This window comes from Bombus vosnesenskii, unplaced genomic scaffold (assembly GCF_011952255.1).
Source record: "Bombus vosnesenskii isolate JDL3184/JDL3185 unplaced genomic scaffold, Bvos_JDL3184-5_v1.1 scf7180000013294, whole genome shotgun sequence".
Classification (NCBI taxonomy): domain Eukaryota; kingdom Metazoa; phylum Arthropoda; class Insecta; order Hymenoptera; family Apidae; genus Bombus; species Bombus vosnesenskii.
Window position 1 is genome coordinate 266609 of NW_022882945.1, and position 25987 is coordinate 292595.

A 25987-nucleotide genomic window follows, 5' to 3' on the forward strand; every position below is an offset into this window, starting at 1 on the left:
GAAATCTTCTTTGTATAATAAATAATTGACGTACGTCATTTCTATACATATGTATACACGATAATTTAACAATACTAGGCATACAAGCAGCTACATTCGGTAGACATTCAAGCACGGCGTACACATTGTTTGTACAGATTCCTGTGTATATTTCTAATAACTAACGATTCGAATTCCGACTGTTTATCAATCTTACCCGATTATTTAATTTATTACGTGTAATTTACTCTTCCATTTCTTCTGTTTATCCATAATAACTTTTTAAAAAATATTCTTCTCCTTACAGGTGGCAGAAGGATGCTGGTGATATTAATAATCACTACAATAGCGCTAGTATTTCCGAAATCCTTGTTTTGACACCAGTGTTGTCTTACTAATCGTAAGTAATTCTTGTGTACTTTATGGTACTAGATTTCGGACGTATCACGATACTGCTTTACGTTTCCCTGAAATACTAAATATAATACATTTGCGAGCCATTTTAAATATTTCAATCGCGATTTAAATATTATCTCGTTGTACCTTTGTACCTTACTGTGCATGAGACCAGATTTTTAGAATAGCGTCATGGTAGTTAATGAAACCACATGCAAGCGTAACTCTGTTTGTAAATATTTAATGTTCGTGAGAGCCATACGAAATGTGCCTATCCATTTCCAGAACTGGTGGACAATATCTGCTAAGCACAGTTGTGCTAATACTGCGGCATTACATGAAGTATGGTGGAAATCATTAAATATGGCTGCGAATCATTTTGTTTGTGGAGAGGTATGTATTATTTTAAAGCTTGGGTTCAAATTACGGTAAATCCGTGTAGTAGGTAAAAATGACGGCGTAAGCTTGTCGTGCCACCTGTGCTTGAAAAATCAAGAGCTGTAGTGTTCTGAAACATTGATTACATTGCACTGCTAACGCTTTCGCTGATAAACATGTAACTGCTCAGTGAAGTCGTCCGAATTTCTACCAGAGCTATTATGTTTTCGTTTGCAGTGTTTTCCGATATAACTGTGCAACAATGTTATGTATGTGATGCAAAAAATAAAAAAAACAATTATTCCTCGATTGATTAACTGAGTACTTGTATCATATCTGTTTACCTGGATGACGTTAGTAAACGTGTATACATACACACATTGTTCTTTCTGGCGATATTTAAAAAGGTCCAGTACAGTAATTTTTGGGAAGGTACACAGTATTACTTGCGAATTAAAGAATATCAACTAATCATCGTGATTTATTAATTTTATTTATACGTTCGATATAACGATAAACTATTATATCGGTTATTATACCATCTTCATGCTTACTCAGTCCAAGTATAAAATGCAACGGATATGGAGGTAACAGTGAACTTCATCCTTTCAATGACATTATCATCGTAATATACGACATGCAGGTTTTGAAGGTCTTAAAATGAAAACGATTGTAAATAATGGTTGATATAGTGCAACAATTACAATCGACTTATGCTGTGTTACATACAGTTCCAAAGTTCTCAATGTTCATTTGGTATAATCCACACGCAGTTAATGTACATGGCTTCCTAGTTCTTATTTGCATCATGTAAAGCATTCTTTGAACTTTTACTGGTGCTCCATACCATGTAGAACCGTATCTGTTTCAATGTCAGTAAAACATTACATTCTATGGTTTAGAAGATTATAGTAGAATCTTGATTATCCGATCTAACCATATTGCCAAAAGCGCTGTTCGGTTAATCGAATAGCTTTGTTTGGTTATGGAAACATCATTTACTTCAATTATTTTTATAAATAATATCGGAAGGAATAAAATGTTTGGATAAAAAGTAATAATTCCATCAGTTCCCGTCTTATTTTTCCTTTCTTTCATATACAGGAGAACCACCCACAAATTTTTCATTTAATCTGTGATCTGATAATCAAAGTTCTGCAGTTATGTTTCGAAAGCATAAGCACGTACAATTTGTTTCGTTAGTTCGGTGCAATGATCTACAAAATTTGTCAGGTAAACTAAGCATAAACAAATGAAACTGATTAGCACCGCATAGCACAGCGCTTTTAATTGATTCTCCCGGTCTATCTAAGTTAATGACTGTCTGCAGATATAAAACAATTGATTAGATTAACGATTTTTCAAGCTTTGCTAGATTTTCACTAAGAATACATAAGAATATCTTTACTTGAACAGCTGTCGTGGTTATACCAATCATATTTAGTCCAGTTTGAATCATATAGCTAATTCGATTGTTTTCATCTAATATATCGTAAAACCTAAAAATGCAACGAGCAAAAATGATTAATGTCGTTCAATAACAATTTGATAATTTATTGTATTTTATCGTTATTTGTTCAATACCAACTCTATGGCTTTATTGTGCATGATCACGCAATTTCTGATCTGTTTGTATGTGTAACTTTCCGACATAGCTTCATTAGTGAACGAATTTAAGTTCCTTGTATTTTTCTGGATTTGGTGCCTGTATATATATCGAGAATTAAAAGAAATTGTCATAATGTCTATTGGTACATACAGTGGCTGACAAAAGTATATATGTTGTTTCATGTATACATCCATTACATATGTTTCATAAAACGTTTTGAAATTTTACTAACACTAATGCGACACATCTGTCATTATTGTATTAGTAAAGTTTTAAACTAATCCAAAATTCTATATAAACGTATATAAGCGAATATAAACGAATATAAAAGCTATAAAACATTTACTACAAAAAGAAGTAAACGATTAGTATTTGGATGTCGAAGTACTTTCGTGACCCACTGTAAGAAACATCTGAAAAACTTGAACATCTACAATTTTATAGTTATGTTGCAACGAATTAAAATATGTGCAAATATTTTTAAGCGGTAATATATATACATAATTATATGTAATACCATTGTATTGAGTAAATCATATTTACCCACATACTACAAATAGTCCACTATTGTGGTGAACTATAAGCATCAATAAAGAATCTACGGTAACTATGCTTATCGAAACTACTACTGACGCCCAAGATAACTGTAGTACACAGAAAAATGGATTATGCTGTCCAAAAAGCAATAATTAACATTAACAAGTTGTTGTCGTGGTCGAGTTTCGTTTGATGGAAGAACGATATCAATATTGGGAGAAATCAGTGGAATGAGTAAAAAAAGTACCATACATATTAATAAAGTATCTGAAAAGATTACAATTGATCATTTATGTGCGAAGTATTAAGTAGTACAAAACCGTTTTTGCGTGTACTAGAAGTATGCCGATTGCAAAATTAAGGCACGATAACTTACTTCGATACAATTTCGCCATTTTGCTGCCCCGTATGGTGACTTCTTCCAGAATGTACAAATCTTGACTTAACTTCAGCTGCTGCCATTCTTTCGTTATAGAATCGAACAATTTTCTAAACTACAACATAACGTGTGTTGTCATATCTTTATAACATGCTTTCGTCCGAAAAGATTATTCAGTAGTAATAAATTTGCATACATTTTCTCTGTTGAGATGAACATTCAATACTTTAACGAAACTGGTCAAAAGTGCACCTAAATGTGGCAGACACTCGAGCACCATGTCCAGATTCTTGGTGTATAATGATCCGTACAATACGATTGACTAATGAATTATAAGTTGCAGTTGTTTAATGACAGTATCTGACTATTTAATTTATTACGCAGAATTCAATCAATTATCACATTTTAACTATAGTACTATTTTTCTATAACATGTTCATTTTGATCTGTTTACTTACCATTGGAATAAATTACACTTGTGTAGTCGCAGTACATAGAGTACGGCAAAATCAATCCATTTTTTTAGTTATTGGATCTAGGCCCAAAAATCTCAAATACTTCTTGATCATGTTATAATAAGGAATGTCATATATATTGGGATACTGTTCTCCGGTTTTCTGAAATACTACATATTTCGAAAATTGAATAAAATTATTTGAATGAACTATATTTGAATAAAATTATCGATATAGAATATGTACAGAAATATAATTCAGATACCGTTAATATTATTAGTAAACGAAACGTTAGATATTTTGATCACGGTATAATATAAGTATATCGTATCCCTTCCTCTTACCGTCCATGTTTCCAAATTTCGAAACAATGACTTGTAAAAGAAACGCAACGCACGGAACTACAAACTCAATAAAGCTGACATGTCGTTACCGAATGCATGATGATTCTTTATAGATCAAAGTATAAAGTGGTAGTAGAATTGATTCGGTAAAGTGTAGAAACTTAATGACAGTATTTTCATATTATTTTCATTTATTGTATCGCGGCAAAACTGTTTGATTGCTGTTGGTGTTGTTATTGTATTAGCAGTTTATACGGTAGTTACATATGTGCATACCTATAAAGGCGTAATCGTTAGGGACTACTGCAGATTTAGGATGCATCGCCCATCCACAAAATCATCTCTTTAAAGAGCTGTGGCTTGTTGGACATTCGTTTAGGAAGAGGCAAAAGGATTGATCCTATTGTTGAGAGCATATTGAGCCTCGAATGAAATGTTGAGATATAGACAAAGGAGATTACGGAATATGAGATAGGGTAGAAATATGAAGAACTCAGGTATTCTGTGTATAATACTTACATTGCAGTTACAGTACAGTTCTGACAGTTTTGATAATCGGTCGTGTAGATTTTGTATACTGTTATAACGGCTAGAACCTCTCCTAGTAACTATTGCTGATAGTTATCGTTCTCTTATTTGATGTACATTTTACGTTCCAGTCGCAGTAGGAAGTGTCTTCATGTTCTTATTGAAGTGAAACTCACGTTGGTTTACTGTGTGATTTTAAAACAAAACAAAAAGGGGAAGTTATACTACTATAAGATGAACTATAAGATGAAACCTACTGTGTACATGTAATAGAAGAATAATATATATGTAGAGGAAGAAATCTAGTAAGAACTAATAATAGTTAATCATTAATTTAGACATGTAATTTTCTTACACGATAATTTTATTTGCATATTCGATAGGGTGATTTAAATAATATAAAATTAATAATATATGTCGATTATCTTTTCTATTATCTGCATTCTTGCTTAGTAAAAATTCAATGTCAGACCATAATGACTATGATACCATATTTCCCACAGCTGACGTGAAAGCATTATTTTGCCGACGTTATCATTGTGAAAGACGACATGTATGTTATGAAGGTCTTAAAATTTAAAAATAATCGGAGTAGATAATAATACGAATACACATACAAGAATATAAATAGCTATGTCAGCCTTGTACAAGTACACAATATACCGAAGTTTCCATATTCATTTCGTAGAATCCATCTGCTGTTGAGAACACATGGCTTCTTCCACCTTGTTGCGTCACGTAAACAATTTTTGAATTTTTTGCACCGATATATTTGTAGCATGCGGAATTGTATCTATTTCAGTTCAGTCAAATGTTATATTGCGGATTAGTATGATAATTTGCATATGATGGTCCACTAAATACACGTGCGGCACTAAACGTACTATTGTTTCATTGAAAGTCAGCATAATAGTCTAGTAGTATTGTCGAGGAGTAAACTGAGCACAACTAATGGATCTGAATGGCTCTACAAAATACACCACATTTAAGAGCTACTGGTCTATCAAAATTGACGATTTTCTGAAACATATGGGTAAACAACTGTCTCTAACGCCTTGAGACAAAAACTCAAGTTGTTTGGTCCAACCTTTAAAAATTGATTCGATTTCGTGAATCACTTTGTACATTAATCTTACTTCCATACAATTGGGTCATTTCATTGCCTTGCAGAACTATTTTTTCTAGAACGGACAATTCATTATTCAATTACAACTACTGCCACTCTTACGACGCAAAATCGAACATCTTGTTAAACTACAATATATAAAATAGCATGTCCTTTCAACATTTCGCTGTTGCCTGAAATCTTCTTTGTATAATGAATAATTGACATACGCCCTTTCTATACATATGTATATATGTATATATGTATATACGATAATTTAACAATACTGGGCATACAAGCAGCTACATTCGGTAGACATTCAAGCACGGCGTCCACATTGTTTGTACAGATTCCTGTGTATATTTCTAATAACTAACGATTCGAATTCCGACTGTTTATCAATCTTACCCAATTATTTAATTTATTACGTGTAATTCACTCTTCTGTTTCTTCTTTTTATCCATAATAATTTTTTAAAATATATTCTTCTCCTTACAGATGGCATAAATATGATTGTGATACTAATCATCACTACAATTGCGCTAGTATTTCCGGAATCCTTGTTTTTGACGCCGGTGTTATCTTACTAATTGTAAGTAATTCTTGAGTACTTTATGGTACTAGATTTCGGACGTATCACGATACTGGTTTACGTTTCCCTGAAATACTAAATGTAATACTTTTGCGAGCCATTTTAAATATTTCAATCGCGATGTAAATATTATCTCGTTATACCTTTGTACCTTACTGTGCATGAGACCAAATTTTTAGAATAGCGTCATGGTAGTTAATGAAACCACATGCAAGCGTAACTCTGTTTGTAACTATTTAATGTTCGTGAAGTATACAAATGTACCTATCCATTTCAGAACACAATTGGACAATATCTGCTAAACACAGTTGTACTAATACGGCATTACATGAAGTATGAAATTGAACTCATTAAATATGGCTGCGAGTCATTTTTGTTTTATTGGAGGAGTATATATTCTTTTTTAAAAGCAGGTTCAAGTACGGTAAATCCGTGTAGTAGGTATTAAAAAAATGACACGTAGCTTAATTGTCGTGCCACCTGCAATGTTGAAAAATCAAAGAGCTGTATTGTTCTGAAACATTGATTACACATTGCACTGCTAACGCGTTCGCTGATAAACATGTAACTGCTCAGTGAAGTCGTTCAATTTCTGAAGCTATTATGTTTTCGTTTGCAGTGTTTTCCACGATATAACTGTGCAACAATGTTATGTATGTGATGCAAAAATAAAAAGCTCTGTTATTCCTCAAATTGATTAACTGGTACTTTGTATCATATCTACTGTTTACCTGGATGACGTTGGTAAGCGTGTATACATACACACATTGTTCTTTCTGGCGATATTTAAAGGGTCAGTACAATGTGTAATTTTTTTGGGAAGGTACACAGTATTTACTTGCAGGAGTAAGGATCAATTAATCATCGTGATTTATTAATTTTATTTATACGTTCGATATAACGATAAACTATTATATCCGGTTATTATACATCTTCATGCTTACTCAGTCCGAATTATAAAATGCAACGGATATGGAGTAACAGTGAACTTCATCCTTTTAATGACATTATCATCGTATTATACGACATTACCTGCAGGTTTGAAGATGTAAAATGAAAACGATCGTAAATAATAATGGTTGATATGGTGCAACAGCTGCCAATCGACTTATGCTGTGTTACATACAGTTCCCAAAGTTCTCCAATGTTCATTTTGTATAATCCACGCACCCAGTTAATGTACATGGCTTCCTGTAGTTCTTATTTGCATCATGTAAAGCATTCTTTGAACTTGCGGGTGCTCCATACCATGTGAGCAATATCTGTTTCGATAATCTGTAAAATATTACATTCTATGATTAATAAGATTACAGCAGAATCTTGATTATCCGATCTAACCATGGTAAGCGCTGTTCGGTTAATCGAATAGCTTAGTTTGGACATAGGAAAACATCATTTACTTCGAATTATTTTATAAATACCAATATCGGAAAGGAATAAAAATATTTGGATAAAAAAGTAACAATTTCTATCAGTTCCCATTCTTATTTTTCAATCTTTCATATACAGAACCACACACAAACTTTCATTAATCTGTGATCTGATAATCGAGATTCTACCGCAGTTATGTTTCGAAAGCATGAAACACGTACAATTGTTTCGTTAGTTCGGTGCAATGATCTACAAGTATTTGTCCAGGTAAACTGAGCATAAACAAATGAAACTGATTTGCACCGCACAGCACAGCGCTTCTAATTGATTCTCCCGGTCTATTGAAGTTAATCACTGTCTGCAAATATAAAACAATTGATTAGGTTAATGATTTTTAAAGTTATGGTAGATTTTCACTGTATGAATATCTTTACTTGAACAGCTGTCGTGGTTATACCAATCATATTTAGTCCAATTTGAATCATATAGCTAATTCGATTGTTTTCATCTAATATATCGTAAAAGCTAAAAAATGCAATGTCCAAAAATGATTAATGTCGTTCAATAACAATTCGATAATTTGTGGTATTTTATCGTTATTTGTTAAATACCAACTCTATGGCTTTGTTGTGCATGATCACGCAATTTCTGATCTGTTTGTATGTATAACGTTCCGACATAACTTCATTAGTGAACGAATTTAAGTTCCTTGTATTTTTCTGGATTTGGTGCCTGTATATATATCGAGAATTAAAAGAAATTATCATAATGTCTATTGGTACATACAGTGGCTGACAAAAGTATATATGTTGTTTCATGTATACATCCATTACATATGTTTCATAAAACGTTTTGAAATTTTACTAACACTAATGCGACACATCTGCCATTATTGCATATAAACGTATATAAACGAATATAAACGAATATAAAAGCTATAAAACATTTACTACAAAAACAAGTAAAAGATTAAAGTATTTTGATGCTCAAGTACTTTCGTGACCCACTGTAATAAACATCTGAAAAACTTGAACATCTACAATTTTATAGTTATGTTGCAACGAATTAAAATATGTGCAAATATTTTTAAGCGGTAATATATATACATAATTATATGTAATATAATTGTATTGAGTAAATCATATTTACCCACATACTACAAATAGTCCACTATTGTGGTGAACTATAAGCATCAATAAAGAATCTACGGTAACTATGATTATTGAAACTACTACTGACGTCCAAGATAACTGTAAGTACACGTAGAAAAAATAGTTGTGCTGTCAAAAGAAATCGTAATCAGCATTAAATATTTGTTGTCGTGGTCGAGTTTCGTTTAGTGGAAGAACGATATCCAACATAGGAGGAAGCAGTGGAACGAGTAAAAAAAGAACCATACATATCAGTAAAGTATCTGAAAGGATTAGAATTGATCATTTATGTGCGAAATATTTAGTGGTATGAATTCGTTTTCACGTGTACTAGAAGTATGCCGATTGCAAAATGAAGGCACGATAACTTACTTCGATACAATTTCGCCATTTTGCTGCCCCGTATGGTGACTTCTTCCAGAATGTACAAATCTTGACTTAATTTCAGCTGCTGCCATTCTTTCGTTATAGAATCGAACAATTTTCTAAACTAGAACATAACACGTGTTGTCATAACTTTATAACATGCTTTCTTCCGAAAAGATTGTTCAATAGTAATAAATTTGCGTACGTTTTCTCTGTTTAGATGAACATTCAATATTTTAACGACACTGGTCAAAAGTGCACCTAAATGTGGCAGACACTCGAGCACCATGTCCAGATTCTTGGTGTATAATGATCCGTACAATACGATTGACTAATGAATTATAAGTTGCAGTTGTTTAATGACATTATTTGACTTTTTAATTTATTACGCAGAATTCAATCACTTTACACATTTTAACTATAGTACTATTTCTATAACTTGCATCCCCGATATGTCTACCTTACCATTGGAATAAGTCCGCTTGTCATACTAATCACCATTATAATTACAATGACCAATCCATATTTTTGGTGTGGATCTAAGCCCAAAAATCTTAAATACTTCTTGATTGTGTTATAATATGGAATGTCATATATATTAGGATAGTGTTCCCCGGTTTGAAATACTAAATATTTCGAAAATTGAATAAAATTATTTGAATGAATTATACAGGGTGGTTGGTAACTGGCAGTTCAAGTGGAGAGGGGGTGATTCAACACGAAAAAAGAAGTCGAAAGTATAGAATAAAAATTTTTTGTTTTAATTTTTCCATCGAGACAACGATCTACATTGAGATCCGTTATAACGAGACGTGATAAAATGCACGCGTACCGAGCGAAAATTCAAAGTCGATTTTCTCGAAAACAAAGCCTCAAACGGAAAATTTTTATTCTATATTTTCGACTTCTTTTTTTCGCGTAGAATCGCCCCCTTTCCGCATGTGCCACCAGTTACCAACCATCCTGTATACAGAAATATAATTCAGATATCGTTAATATTATTAGTAAACGAAACGTTAGATATTTTGATCGCGGTATCATATAAGTATATTGCGTCCCTTCCTCTTACCGTCCATGTTTCCAAATTCTTGAAACATCGACTTTTAAAGAAACGCAACGCACGGAACCACAAACTCAATAAAACTGGCATGCCGTGTCAAATGCATGAAGCGATTCTTTGTAGTAAATTGATTGGGTAAAGTATAGAGAAACTTAATGACAGTATTTTCATATTATTTCATTTATTGTATCGAGGCAAAACTGTTTGATTGCCGGTGTTATTGTATTAGCAGTTTATACGGTAGTTACATATGTACATACCTATAAGAAAATGACGTAATCGTTCTGTTAAGGGGCTACCAATTTGAATTAGGATGCACATCATAAAATATAAATCATCTCTTTCTAAAACTGTCGCTTGTTGGATATTCGTTGAAAGACAAAGGATTGATTCCCCTTGTTGAAGAACATAGATACCTCGAAGATAAATGTTAAGATATAGACAGAGGAGAGATTACGAATATGAGATAGGGTAGAAATATGAGAGAACAAAATTTTATTCTGTGTATAGTACTTACAGTTACGGTTACAGTACAGTTCTGACAATTTTGATAATGTCGATCGATATGTAATGTCTCTCCTAGTAACCATTGCTGATAGTTATCGTTCTTTTATTTAATGTACATTTTACGTTCCAGTCGCAGTAGGAAGTGTCTATATGTCCTTATTGAAGTGAAATTCACGTTGGTTTACTCTGTGATTTTGAAAAAAAAAAAAACAAAATCGGGAAGTTATACTACTATAATCGAGATGTAGTAAATCAATGAAGTGTTTCTGGTTTTGATTATGACATAATAAGAAAAAGTAAAACGAACGAATTGGCAGAAATATGAGAAATACTTTATTGCTATATGACCGCCTATATAGTTTATACAGTAAATAATCAAATGGATGTCGATCTTTCCTTCAAATGCCACGGATAAAGGTAGATAAAAAAAAATAAAAAAATTTAAGAAATAATTATTTCGAAAAAAATATGATACAAGCTATTAAAGCTGTTTAACTAAAGAAATTTGACTACATTAGAGCAGTGAAGTTATTATAACGTGTGACGATAGACTGTAAGATATTAGTGCTGAGAATATATGTAGCTTGCACAGAATTAGCAAAAAACTTGCACTATACTGTACTACTATCATAATCTTTAATAGTTCGATTTTACCTTCATTTAAAAAAAAAAAAACGTTCGAAAGCCCCAAAAAGATCTGGAGTTCTATAAGATCCACGAGATCTATGTTTATACAGCACATTTCACATAACATTTTCCAAACTTCTTCGTGTGTTTTTTCTATTTATGTCTCTTCTGAGACACTCTACACTAAAAAATAAAATGTATATTCCATATTCATACCCTTCTCTAAATATTTCAATATTATAGATCTCTGTATGCTCTTAGTTGCAAATCTCATACTTTGCATAAGTGACACTGATTTTCATTTTACGTAGCGTGTATTGCTGAAATTCACAAGTTTAAAATGTTTGTTTCTTCACAAAAAATGATCTTGCTAAGTTTCGTTTCCCCAATTTATTTTGGGCTTATGAGCATTGAATTTGAAATTATAAAAACTGAAACATGAGACTATGTAATACAAGCATTGTGCTATGTGTATTTTACTTAGAAAATAGACATGTTTTGTGCTACTTTTATTGAAATTAATGAAAGAACAAAGTAAAAAGGTGCAAGACAATATTGTTTTCATGCTTAAACAGTAATACCGAAATAAGCGCCTTGTTTATGAGTACGTTTATTTATTGTACCATACATTGATTTACACCTTTTTATTATACATATCTAACTAGCTACTATGTAGATACACATTGCCATATTCGTATCAATAGTTGATCATTGTTCGGTATTCTTTTACATCAAAAACAGGATTGGCAGGATGAACTTCTTCCGAGAACGAATTAGTCTTTCAATGATAGGAGCACCATGAAGTATGATATGCATGTCTTAAATGTCTTAAGGTATGAAAAAATACCAATTACTACTTCGTTACTTACATCATGACGAAAAATGATTATACCCGTTTTATACAATCATGTACGTACTATTCCAAAATTCTCTATGTTCATTTCGTATATCCCTCCTGCTGTCAACTTACATGGTTTACTAGATCTCATTTGCATCATGTGAAGTACTTTTTGAACATTTATTGGCATGTTAAAATTCACATTGAGCGGTATCTATTAGATAAACTGGATGGATTCTTTTCGAATAAGCTTAAAACATTAACATACATATCATTAGGTCAACTCGAAACTATTATGACCGTGGATTACTATCCGTAGGGTAATAATGTAAGCAATGGAATTGTTGGCCCACAAGAAACAGTCCAATTCTGAGAGCTTCCTCGGGTCGATGCAGATTTATTACTGCCTAATTAAAAGGTATCAATATAGTTTAATATTTGATTCATTAATATTTTCTATAATTGCAAAATAATTCTTACTTGTACGGCTGTTATGGTCATGCCGACCATAGTTAGCAAAATTTGGAAAAAGAAACTCCTGCGGCTGCTGTCATCTAACATCTCGAATAATCTTAAAATACAACCAAAGAAAAAGTCAACCGTAATCTGTAAACTCTTTTGCTACTTTTTCTATTATAACATTTTTATTATTATAACGTTAATTATAACTTTATCATTACTAACTGTAGGGCATTCTTATGCATGGTCAAGCATTGTCTAAACCGTTCAGTGTAAGTTTCATTTATACGAACACCAGTAGATCCTGTTGCTGTTATAATGTTCTGCCTATATCATTGATAAGTATCTGAATAAAGGAAGTCCATTTTTCTTTATATTAAAAGAAGCTAGATAGATTGAATTCAAGATAGAAGTAATTTCGAAAAAATGTTATTTTTATTATTTTTTACAAATACTGTAGCGAACAAAGAAAATCTCATGATATCATTCCTCGCAGCCTGCGATTTTATGTAGAAACGTTTCTAAAATATTATTATATACTTACCCACATATAGCAAATATAGCACAATCGTGATGAACGATCTGTATATACAATGAATCGATAGTGACTGCAATCATCACTGTTACGAATGAACACCAAAGTGAATGAAAATATATATAGATAAAAGTACCGATTTTCATCTAGAAAGTAATGCGTCAGTCTTGAAACATTTGATGTCTTTGGCGAGTTTCATTGAGCGGTATGATGATATCTAAGAATGCAGGGTATAACGGAATGACTATAAATCCTGACATACATGACAATACAAAAGCTGAAAATATCAGAAACTTGTCATTCGTATAGAAATTATTAAAAATATTAATATATAAAAACATATTCAATGTATAAAATTTATCGAAAGATAAGTTGCAACAATTACTTCTATATATTTCACCAATCTTATTTCCTTGCTTAGTAATTTCCTCAAGAATATGTGTTTGACTCTTATCGTTTAATAATTTCCAGTCTTTCTTTATAACATCGAACATCTTTTCAAACTAGAAAATAATTGTATATAGTGATTTTTATTTTTACCGCAGAATTCGTTTTCATAAATTTATATACATTTTTCTTGTAAATTTCATGATTTAGCAATTTTATTAAAACAGCTGATACCGAAGCCACTACAGGCATGCCTTCCAACATCCCTCCCAAATCATTTTCGTATAATGACGTAAAAATTTGTGCAAACTGTTGAGTAAAATCTCTAATTATATTGCATCCAATATCCTTTCATCAATTTCATGTAATCAATATTCACAATATTTTTTTAATAACATAAGTATTTTTAACGTATTTAATTCATTTGTAGCATTTTTACTTACCGCTGGAAAATAGAATGTCAATAGACTGCCTGTCATCACGGTTACATTAAATTTGCTGCTCCATCGCGATTGATTTGGAAACTGTCCCAAGAATAGTAAATACTTTTTAAATACTTTGTAATAAGAAATATCAAATACAGTGCTTGTGCGTCTTTCATTCTTCTGAAACACTAAATAATATATATATACACATATAGTTGACATAACATTAATGTTATTAGTGAACGAAATGGTAAATATTTTAATCGTGATATATGTATATTGTATCTCTTTCTCTTACTGCCAGTGTTTCAAAATTTCTGGAGTAATACTATGGAAACGTAGCGTGGTACGAACGTTTCAACAATACTGCTGGACACGAAGTAAGAATCTACTCTTTAGAATAAAAAACATTTTGTTGATCAGATAAGATATGGATATCTTTTACATTCAGTGACATCATGTTATTTTCATTATTACAGGTAGAGTATGTGTACATTAAAATTTATGAGATAGCTATTAGTCTATAAGAAAATGATGTACTTATCTTTCCTTTTTTCAATCTGTTTGTTGAATGACTCTGTGATAAACGGAAAATTGATCGTTAGAGACTTCTGAATCGTTGAACAAAAATTATTATAGGATTTCATTTATACTATGTCTATTTCGACGAATTGAAACGACATTGTAGTTGAAACGATATTAACCAATGAAGTGAACTCCTTTCGTTTGAATTCTCTTATTCAAATTCCGATTATTCGAAAATAATAGCGAGAATCAGAATCTTTACCATATGTATCGTTTGTTTCTCCGTAGATTTAGGTAAATGAAAGCATCTTAGTAGCAAGTCTGTAAAAATCTTAGTGCAAGTTTCATGCTTTGCATAAATGCCATTGCGTTCATTTTACAGGGTATCGACGACTTTAACAAATTTGCTCCTGTTCATCAAATAATCTTGGTAAGAATCACCTCTTTAATTTATTTTATAACTTACATATGGAATATTTCTTTGATTTTTTCTGAAATATGTCATACTATCGTACATGTACAATTAACTATTTTGACTACAATTAACAATTTTGGGGAAAAAAATAACTTGTCAAAGTAATTTATCTCAATTAACATATATTAACATATATCAAGTATTAATACTGTCATTCGGATTTTCTTCATATTAATGTTATCCTTTACTACTCGTCAGAAACGAAAGTAAAATACGACTCTTCTGAATTTTTCAGCGACATTGTGGTGTGGGCTCTACGTAAATAACGTAATTACTTTTTCAAAAAGAATGTTTATTAATGTTATCGAAGTGCTTTTTAAGACTCTGTAACAAGAATTGTCTTCTCCTTTTACGACTATACTTATAGAGTACCTAAACTAAAGGGAAGGCAATAACGTTTTTCTGTGAGTCCTACCTAAGTTCGGCTGCGTGTTTTTAAGGATTTACTAAGCAAAGGATAAGGAAGCATCAAAAACATTGATTTCTAATAATCTAGAGTCTACTAACTGACTTCCACTCTGTATAGAAAGACTCTATTTGAAAACAACGTTTTTAGAAAATGTATGATTAAAACAGTATATGACATCTTATCATAAGACGAGGAATAATTGAATATCTAAAATTAAGTGTTAGTTATAAAATGTTTACTATTCGAGGATTCAGCTATCGAAAACGTACAATAACAGTAGTGGTTTTCATATACACTAATTCTCCAATATTTGAAGATTTCTTTCATATGTAAATTCAAGGTGAAATATGATGCAGGCCAGACAGATATGTGTTATGCTATGCTCAAGTCAAACCATTCTATGGCAATTATGTGTAGCCAGTGGACAAAGAAATCAATGGTGGACAAAATTGTCCAATTTTTTCGGACAATCATCGATTTCAGTGAGATGAAGTATTGTAGACGGTGATTAGAACGTTTCATGGAATATTCAGTGACAGATTGACTTCCCAGTAATTGAAGATATTTGAATTCATAAGAATAGATGAGATACTGTGTGTTACGAACAGTTTGAGCTTCCCATTTTTTAAATAACACTGAATTACTTCGACCAATGCCAGGTTTTTTATTTGTGCAATATAGAGATTCTTCACTTGCCTGCTTTCCACCATTCTTTTGCGTTGTTCAGAGAAACCGCATAACACTAAAAGTAGAAATACATTACTATCGCATCACGTGAAATCACATACTATCACATAGCGTATTGCATATAAACAGCATGACGCATGTCGAATGTATCGGATTACGCTTTTCGAATGTTATGTGAAATCACGTGCTATGACGTGATAGTAACGTGTTTTTACACTTTTTACCTTAAGCAGTTAGCCATAACGTCTTAACAGATGAAACGTGCGACGTATTCGTTAAAACGACACGATGGTGGGAACAGCGTTTATCACCCGGGAGACAATTTTGGACAGCGTTGGCTCAAGTTAGGGTCAAACCGTCCAAATCGTCGCGAACTGTTCTTTTATCACGTTCGGGTCATAGACCACAATCGGGTAATATCAATGTGTTCATCGGTGGTGCTTCGCTTTGTAGTGTGTAGTTTGAGTTATGTTATCCGTACAGTACGCAACGTTGCGGATTCGATTCGAACCAGAAACAAAGTACTTATACCACCACCAGTTCACGCTTGGCAAGAACAGGCGACAGACGTAGAAAGAACGATGCAATATCTTCCATTACGAGGTGTTAGTAGCCGCAGGATACAGGCTTTGCGTCGCATGAAACCAAGTTAAATAATCGTGCTCGCTTTAATATTCTTAATCGAAATAATTGTACGTGCTCATATTTATTTCATCGTCGCTGTTAAGTTACATCAAGTTCAGTTTAGTGGATTTTGTGTGAGTTTAATTTAATTTAATTCTTACAATAATCTTTCTTGCTGTGTTATGCTCGTCTTGTTTGTTTTCGTGATCTCATTCTTAGTTCAAATCCTTTCTTTCGGTATCTTGGAGTTTAAACACTGTTTAAACATCGTTTTGTTCTAAACACTGTGCCTTTACACGCAAAGATATAGCTATGAACGTGAAATACAAAATGTCATCTTCATTTAATGATATTGAAGTGATCAAAATTTATTTAAAAAGAGAAACAATATTGTTGTCATGTTCAAGCAATAATACGAAAGAAGAAATGAGGTATATAGTGATTTTATTTATGTGTGCTTATAATTATTCGATGCTAGTATTCTATGTAAACACTATTTCATTGTACGCCTTGTACACATTTAATGTTAATAACACCATAAAAAGTATAATAGATACACATTACCACATCTATACCAATGGTTAGCTTCCGGAGAATCTTATAAATTGAACATACGGAACAAGTCGAATTCATTTTGAAAACGAATCAGTCACCCAAGGATAGGAGAACCGTAAAATACGATACGCATGTTTTAAATGTCTTAAAATAAAAAATATTATTATATCATTATTTAAAGTACAACAAAATAATTATAAACCTAACACTGCAAAGTACGTACCGTTCCAAAATTCTCTATGTTCATTTCGTATATCCCTCCTGCTGTCAACTTACATGGTTTACTAGATCTCATTTGCATCATGTGAAGTATTCTTTGAACATTTATTGGCATGTTGTACCACATTGAGCGGTATCTATTAGATATAAGATTAATACAGATGTTATGCCGAACTGATGATTTTTCTAACGTTTAAAACATATTTGTTAACATACATATCGTTAGTCAACTCGAAACTATGATCCGTGATTACTTGACCAGGTAGGGTAATAATAAGCAAGTGGAATTGTTGAGCTACAAGGAACAGACCAATTCTGAGAGCTTCTTCAGGTTGATGGAGATTCATAACGGCCTATTTAAAAGGTATTAATAGGTTTCAGTGTTTGGTTTATTAATATTTTCTATAATTGCAAAATAATTCTTACTTGTACGGCTGTTACGGTCATGCCGATCATAGTCAGTAAAATTTGAAAAAAGTAGCTTCTACGGCTGCTGTCATCTAGCATCTCGAATAATCTTAAAATACAACGAAAGAATAAGTCAACTTTTATTATAACTTCTTAATTATATCGTTATATAATTATAATTCTTTCGTTACTAACTGGAGGGCATCGTTATGCATAGTCAAGCACTGCCTGAGCCATTCAGTGTAAGTTTCATTTGTGTCAACATCAGTAGATTTTCGTGCTGTTATGAGGGTCTGCCTACATCATTGTCAAATATCTCAGTGAAACTGTAAAACTGTTACATCCTGTCTAATTTCGATGATTTTTGAATATGTTATAAAACTCAACATTTTAAGCAACTTTTTCCTTTACATGTAACAGTCAGTGGACCATAATTTCCAAGATATTAGCAAAAATCCAACGATATCACGACAGTGAATTCCTTCTATAATATAATTGTACGTCCGTAACAGCGTATGTGTTATCATTGGTTGCTAATTATGTAGCGAGCTTGTATAATAACTCTGTTATCAATAATAATAATTAATGATAACTTGTATAATAACTGCATACCCGAGGTTGCAAACGGTGCCTGTTGTATACGTATAACTTATAGCTCGATTTAAAAGTGAATATCATCAACGTGTTAGTTTAGATTTTAGTTAAAGTTACATGATAGTTACATATAAAAGAAAAAGCTGTTCAATTTGTTGAGTTTCATAACATATTAAAAAATCATCTAAATCAGAGAGGACTTAACAGTTTTACAAATTCACCAGTATCTCAATAGAAAATATAATTTTTATTATTTTTCACAAATACTGTAGCGAATGAAGGAAATCACTAGATATCCTTCCGCTATATCTATACTTGTATATATTATTATATACTTACCCACATATGGCAAATAAGGCGCTATCATGATGAACAATTTGTATGTATAATGAATCGATAGTGACTGCAATCATCGTTATTATGAATGCACACCAAAGTGAATGAAAATATATAGCATAAAAGTACTCATCGTCATCTAGAAAGTATGTTACTCTAAACATTTGTTCTCGATGACGAGTTTCATTGAGCGGTGAGATGATATCCAAGATCACAGGGGACAATGGAATAATTATAAATCCTGACATACATGATAACATAAAAGCTGAAAATAATATTAATAACATCATTTGTATAAAAATTATGAAAAATGTTGGTATATAAAAACATAGTCAATGTGTAAAATTTATCAAAAAATAAGCCACAACAATTACTTCTATATATTTCACCAAGCTTCTTTCCTTCTTTAGTAATTTCCTTAAGAATTTGCGCTTCGTTCTTATCGTTTAACAATTCCCAGTCTTTCTTTATGATATGGAACATCTTTTCGAACTAGAAAATAGTTACATTTTATAATCTTTAATTTCATCATTGGATTTATTTTTATAAATTTATATACATTTTCCTTGTAAATTACATGATTTAGCAATTTTATTAAGACAGCTGTTAACGTAGTTATTACAGGTATGGCTTCCAAGAACTTTGCCACATCTTTTGCGTATAATGACGTATAAATTTGTACAAACTGTTAAGTAAAATCTCTAATTATATTGTATCCAATATCTTTTTATCAATTTCATGTAACTAGTCTTCACAATATTTATTTAACAACATAAATATTTTTCACATGTTTAACATGTCTATAATAATTTTACTTACACCTGGATAATGTAATGTCAATAGACTGCCTATCATCACGGTTAGATTAAGTTTCTTACTCCAGCGCGATTGATTTGGAAACTGTCCCAAGAATAGTAGATACTTTTTAAATACTTTGTAATAAGAAATATCAAATACAGTGCTTGTGCGTCTTTCATTCTTCTGAAACACTAAATAATATATTTTTATTTTGTTATTTCCGCTTGCATTTCGGTTTTGTAATGACCTTCAGTTTACATTGTACAAACATACATATAAACAATAGCATTAAACAATATATATATATTTGATATAACAATATAGTAATGAACGACATGGAAAATATTTTAATCGTGATATGTGTGTATTGCATATTCTTCCTTTTGAAGCCCCCGCGCATTAGCGACAATTTTATCGTTTACGGAAAGGACATTTTTATATGAAATATAGGCATGTACACATTTGACAACGCGACCAGAGAACGACTCATTTTTTCCTTTCGTTCACATAAAAAAAAAATTCAATATTTGCTTCTGCTAATAATGCCATAGGGGCATAACCGGGTACTTAATATATTTCTCCTGCTAGCAAAGGTCAAATGGCAAAAAGAACCTTGTATACCGTTGAAAATCTTAATTTGACCGTACGGAATCAGGAAATGAGAGACCGTCTTTGAAAAAGCTATTTAGAATATAGAAAATCAAGATTGTTTGGAAGTGTGCAAATATTTATTCTATAGGTGTCGCTAATATCGGGTACCTATTAAAAACACATAAAATATGATATAATTATAAAATCTTTATTTCTATTATTGTAAAACGGTGAAACTGTAGAAACACTATCTACCCTTAAATTTTGATGATTTTTGGATGTGTTGTAGAAATCGATATTTTAAACAACTCTTTCCTATACGTAGAAAGGATGCATTCGCTTAGTTTCTGAGATATTCGCGAAAAACTGGCATTGAAAACCATTGAAATCGGAGGTAGGCAGCTTTTCGACAAAAGTAATAAGGAAATCTTGCAAAGGAAAGTTATTTTATATGATTTTGACAAATATTGGCTTATTTCAGTTTATATTAACTTATTTTAGCTTGCATTAACTTTTTTCAATTATTTAGAAATTCTTTTTTCGTATGATCTTTTTCCGAATCCGAACAATTTCTTGTTCGAGCTGGTTTTTATATTGTTCCGATTATAACAAAAAGGAATGAATACTGAAACACATTTACACTATAGATAGAAAGCAAGCACAGCAAAGCAACACTGGTTACCGATTTTACCACACAATCAAATACCCAATCTTATAATTTATATTAGATATTTACATTTCAGCATGCGATAAGAAATCGAGTGAAATGTGAAAATACCGTGTAAAAACTGCAAAATATAATTCAGTATTTATCGTAATAATGTTTTAAATTCAAGCGATAAAAAATTATTAATTTACCAACACAACACTAATACTTTCCAACCTGAAATTTTTTTAACTTCACTGGATGAAACACTATGATGTTTTCTGCCCTACTCTTATGATCTCATAATAACTTAAGGTTAGCCCAAATGTAATACCATACCAGACAATACAAGTTTGTCTTACATACCCGGTTACACCCTACGTTCCTCTATTATATAATATAAATGCTAAAGTAACAGTTTTGTCGCTAATGCGCACACAACCTTACTGCCTAAATTTCTGGAATATGTTTCCAAATGTCTTGAACGATTATACGTATGTTTCGTGATACGTAAGGTAGATACGTGGCCACGAAGGTTTCTACAATATCGTTGCTGAAGCATGAATCTATTCTTTATAGACCGGAAATAAGAAATGTTAGTAAGATGACTGGATGAATCTTTTATACTCAATACTGTATACTCGGTACTGCAACAATTTATGTTATTTTCACTATTATAGGTAGCACAAGTTATTTGATATCGGATAAGTATATACGTATGATTAATGTTATAGTTATTACTGTCTATAAGAAAATTAGGTTCATTCAATTTCATCTTTCTTTTTTTCAATCTGTTTGCGACTTCGTAATAGACGAAAAATTGCTTCTAAAATTACTCGTTCAAAAAAGATAAACTGCGCTTATCAGAATGTATTGAAATAGCATTGTAGTCGATTTCAGTTATTCGAAAAATTATAGACGATATCAAGAATCAGAATTTTTATTGTATGAACTGTTCATTGTTTAACTAGTTTAAGTAAATAAATATGAAAAATCTTAATTATTAATAGGTTTTTTTTATAAATTAATTCTCTGTATAAAAATTTAATAGCAATAGTATTTGTAATGTTTCGGAGTGCCTTATTCCATTCCATTCTTTGCAGAAAAATATTACAGACTGTCGAGTAATACTCTACGGATTTTGAATAGTGTATTTTGTAATTCTGCTTATTATTACTACTATTATTACTACTGGGAATGATGATATTTACTGAGACCGATAGTGCTGGAACTAGTAATCAAGTTTATTGGAGAAATAATTACAAAGAAGAACGGTAAATATTTCAAAATAAACTTTTATTATTTACATAATATGATATAGATTCTATGGTATAACTATTTTCAAATCAAGCGTAAGTTTTATTGATTAAACACCAATGTTTTACTAACATTAGATTAAGACGGATGCATTATCTCAACATTTCTAAAATTTGTTTAAATATTATTTTATTACAAATTCTACATGAAGACCGGAGGGAGGAACACGATAAATCACATTTCCTATTTTTTACAGGGAAGTAATTGTAAAATTCAGTACATTATCAATCAGTCTCATATCGCCAAAATTATCTTCATATTTCATTTCGGTGCTAATCATATGTTTTTTCATCCCTTTCAAAATTTTAAAATTTGCTTACATGTTTGGAATCAACAGATCAGTTTCATCTTCAGTTATATCATATCAAAATCCTCCTACTTAATTATAATAAAATCAAAATATTAACAAAAATGCACAATCAAATTGCCGAATAACTATTCGGCAATTACAAATTATGAATAACTGTTACTTCCTCGCCAGTTTCGATGGCCTTGGAATCAAGGTCATCATTTTGAACAACTTTTTCCTATGCATATAATAGGGATCGGTAGGTTGCAAGTTGCATACAAAAGTATGTTTAGTATCATATATGGCGTGTGAAGCTGTCGATGTGTTACCTTCTAATGAATTTAACGGAATTTTTTTTATATCTTTATAGAGATGTACGAACAATGAAAGAAATAATTAGAAGTCCAATCACTGAATTTCAAATGCACAGGAATAGATAGGGTTAAGCTATTTAAATAGTGGCGGTCCCGCGCAAGTCGTGAGGGCAATACCAATAATAATGCGGCTACATTAACATAATTATAATATGGACACATACACGCATATACAGGCAATAGTAATAATATCTAATCGACAATTTTGTACAAAATATAGGAAGAAAGTGCATATATGATACCAAATATATGTTTGTGTATAACGCGAAAACTAAAATCGACCACTCCACATATGTATAGGAAAAAATTGTTCAGAATGATGATCTTGACAAAATATTTCAAGGATATCAAAATCGACAAGGAGATAACTATTTGGCAAATTCACCAAATGTATTTATTATGCATTCCTCCTCTGACAATGAGAAATGTTCTTCATATAGAATTTTTAAATATTCCCGCCATTTTTTAACTTATTTCCTCTACAAAAGATGGCACTATAATATCACGTAATGACCGCAACCTTAGCGTGTTGCAAGTTACCTATCCAGTATCGAACTCTGCATCGCAAGTTACGGTTATAAGCATACTCGAGTTTGTTATTCATTTGATTGGTGTGTTGTATGTGTTTATATTGGTTTATTGTGTAAAAAGTACAAAATTTTCATAATGAGTGCTGAGGAAGAAGTGCTACGGATTCAGAAAAAATTAAATAAGATGTCGAGCGGAGACGGGACGGTGAGTAAGTGAGTAAAATATAGTTGTGTACCCTGCTCGGCATATTGGAGGCTGTTCATTAAGCAAAGCTCTTTTCCAATATAAATTGTGATTACTCTAATACATCATCGTAAATATTTAACAAATACAAAGAAATATAACAAATACAAATATTGTTTGAAACTTTTCTCCAGAAATAAATGTTTGTTCGTATAAATTTTTGTATACACAGTAATTCGATGGTGTTGAAGCAACAAAACGTATTTATGGAACTTTAATATTTGGCACGATAATTTTAATGCATTCATGAAACTTGAGAAAGGCGAGTCATGTTATTTTCGTTGTAGAGTTTTCGAAAATGCGGCTTATAAAATTTTCTATACACATAAGTATTGAAGTCGTCGTTAAAGTCTGTAATCGCACTAATTCAAAGCTCATTAGTATAGACTTTTTGTTTATGCTATAATTATTTGTATATATTTATGTATATATATTATATATATATATATTATTTGTATAGTTCAACTGTTTACATTTAACGTTGCTTTAAAAAAAATTATCTGTTACATACACAAATTATATCCTTATATAAAATTGGTTACAATGCATGTTTTGATGATAAAGATACATGATAACAATGTCTTCAGTAGATTATATAAATATCATGTATGCCTATATGTGTAATCTACATTAGAGAAATATAAATGGATTATGTATACTTCGATTTCCTTTTATAATAAAAGTATGTTCATATTACAGGGGCAAGAACAAGCACTGGAATTACTTAAAATATTACAAAAGTTACCTGTGGATTTGGAACTTCTGACCAAGACACGCATTGGAATGACAGTGAATGCATTGAGAAAATCAAGCAGAGACGAAGAAGTTATATCGTTATCAAAAACTCTTATTAAAAATTGGAAGAAATTTTTATCTGGTAAGAAAATAAATTTAAATATAAAATTAAAAATAAAAAAGTAAACATAAAAGTAAAATTTCTCTTAGATAAATTAAAATTCTATATCTTTCCCATAGGGTCCAATAAAGAAAAAGATTCTACTTCTTCAAGCAGTTCAAAGAAGAAAGACGATAAATCAGAGAAAAGTAAAGATGATGGAGAACAGAAAAAAGAAAAGGATAATGCAGATGGAAGTGATGTTAAAATGAAGGAAGAGAAACCTCATAAAGATATTCAAAGAAAACAGTCTACGTTTCCTGCTCCTACAACCACAGATGCTGTACGGCTTAAATGTAGAGAGCTACTGGCAGCAGCTTTAAGAGTAGATGGAAATACAATTGATGGCTGTGCTACTCCAGAGGAATTAGCAGAAGAACTCGAAGAAGCAATTTATGCAGAATTTAAAAATACTGATAATAGATATAAGAACAGAGTAAGGTCCTAATTCCTTTATATTTTTATATTTTTCTGTAAATGCGAAACCTAATTATATATATCTAATTATTTAGGTGCGAAGCAGAGTCGCTAATTTACGTGACGCAAAAAATCCTAATCTTCGAACAAATTTTATTGCTGGTGCTATAACACCTGCTAGGCTTGCTGTTATGACTGCAGAAGAGATGGCAAGCGATGAAATAAAACAATTAAGGGAACAGTTTAAAAAGGAAGCAATTAATGATGCACAACTTGCTACAGTACAAGGAACGAAAACTGATCTATTAAAATGTGGAAAGTGCAAAAAACGTAATTGTACTTATAATCAAGTGCAGACACGTTCAGCTGATGAACCTATGACTACTTTTGTGCTATGCAACGAATGTGGAAATCGATGGAAGTTTTGCTAAATATCCTTACCTACCACAGTTTTTTCTGATTGCAATGGACAGGAAAATGTATTTCGTTCAAGACCTACCTATTATTAATCATTATTATTAGAGTTAAAGAAACTCAGTGCAAATATATTGCATATTTACAATTCACAGATTACATTGGATGCTTAATGATGTTTTTAATTTTTCCACGAGTTCAAAAAGTATGTCAGTTTTCACTGAATTGTATATACTCATATTTGATTGATCTACCAGAGGTCTCATAGGATTTAAAAATTAGAGACTCATAGAAGCTTTATAGGACCTAAAACATATTAACGAAGAATTCATTAAATTAAACAAATTGAATGATACATGTTTTTATTTTGTGTATATACAGCATTGTCGCTGTAAAAAAGTTCGGATATGCGACTAACGTTAAAATAAAAATATTTTGTTTTATATTGCACGAGGTTACATCGTATTTTATCTGTGAAAAATTAGAAATTGTGGGTACAGTTCTGAAATACATGTATGTAATTACATTGTAGTATTTTTGGAACCCTTTTTGACAATATAGTAGTTAAAAATTTCATATTTAAAAATAGATATGATATATGATTGCGAATGT

General features: G+C 31.4%; 4 protein-coding genes and 2 pseudogenes across 8 annotated transcripts; 1 reads left to right on the forward strand and 5 right to left on the reverse strand.

The window, feature by feature from the left end:
* Positions 1-1086: 1086 nt before the first annotated feature.
* On the forward strand, positions 1087-25899 carry LOC117233059 (transcription elongation factor S-II). Of its 4 annotated transcripts, none has more exons than XM_033492976.1 (4): positions 1087-1185; positions 24349-24526; positions 24625-24980; positions 25057-25899. In XM_033492976.1, exons 1-4 carry the CDS (start codon positions 1102-1104, stop codon positions 25390-25392), a joined length of 954 nt encoding a protein of 317 aa, XP_033348867.1. In that variant the 5' UTR covers positions 1087-1101; the 3' UTR covers positions 25393-25899. The 4 variants fall into 4 exon arrangements, with proteins under 4 accessions (XP_033348867.1, XP_033348868.1, XP_033348869.1 ...); XM_033492977.1 differs by lacking the exon at positions 1087-1185 and adding an exon at positions 23407-23610; XM_033492978.1 differs by lacking the exon at positions 1087-1185 and adding an exon at positions 23416-23618.
* On the reverse strand, positions 1901-7454 carry LOC117233029 (annotated as a pseudogene).
* LOC117233070 lies at positions 7451-9820 on the reverse strand (annotated as a pseudogene).
* LOC117233061 lies at positions 12538-14415 on the reverse strand. Of its 2 annotated transcripts, XM_033492983.1 has the most exons (6): positions 14047-14407; positions 13787-13912; positions 13602-13719; positions 12907-13493; positions 12703-12793; positions 12538-12629 (listed from the first exon to the last, which is right to left on the reverse strand). In XM_033492983.1, exons 1-4 carry the CDS (start codon positions 14248-14250, stop codon positions 13378-13380), a joined length of 564 nt encoding a protein of 187 aa, XP_033348874.1. In that variant the 5' UTR covers positions 14251-14407; the 3' UTR covers positions 12538-12629; positions 12703-12793; positions 12907-13377. The 2 variants fall into 2 exon arrangements, with proteins under 2 accessions (XP_033348874.1, XP_033348873.1); XM_033492982.1 differs by having other exon boundaries at positions 12703-13719; positions 14047-14415.
* On the reverse strand, positions 17003-18202 carry LOC117233063. Its single transcript, XM_033492985.1, has 2 exons — positions 17739-18202; positions 17003-17659 (listed from the first exon to the last, which is right to left on the reverse strand). The coding sequence occupies exons 1-2, from the start codon at positions 17867-17869 to the stop codon at positions 17506-17508; spliced, it is 285 nt and encodes a 94-aa protein (XP_033348876.1). The 5' UTR covers positions 17870-18202; the 3' UTR covers positions 17003-17505.
* LOC117233071 lies at positions 17925-19932 on the reverse strand. Its single transcript, XM_033493009.1, has 5 exons — positions 19420-19932; positions 19235-19352; positions 18864-19125; positions 18126-18227; positions 17925-18039 (listed from the first exon to the last, which is right to left on the reverse strand). The coding sequence occupies exons 2-5, from the start codon at positions 19341-19343 to the stop codon at positions 17925-17927; spliced, it is 588 nt and encodes a 195-aa protein (XP_033348900.1). The 5' UTR covers positions 19344-19352; positions 19420-19932.
* Positions 25900-25987: the final 88 nt, after the last annotated feature.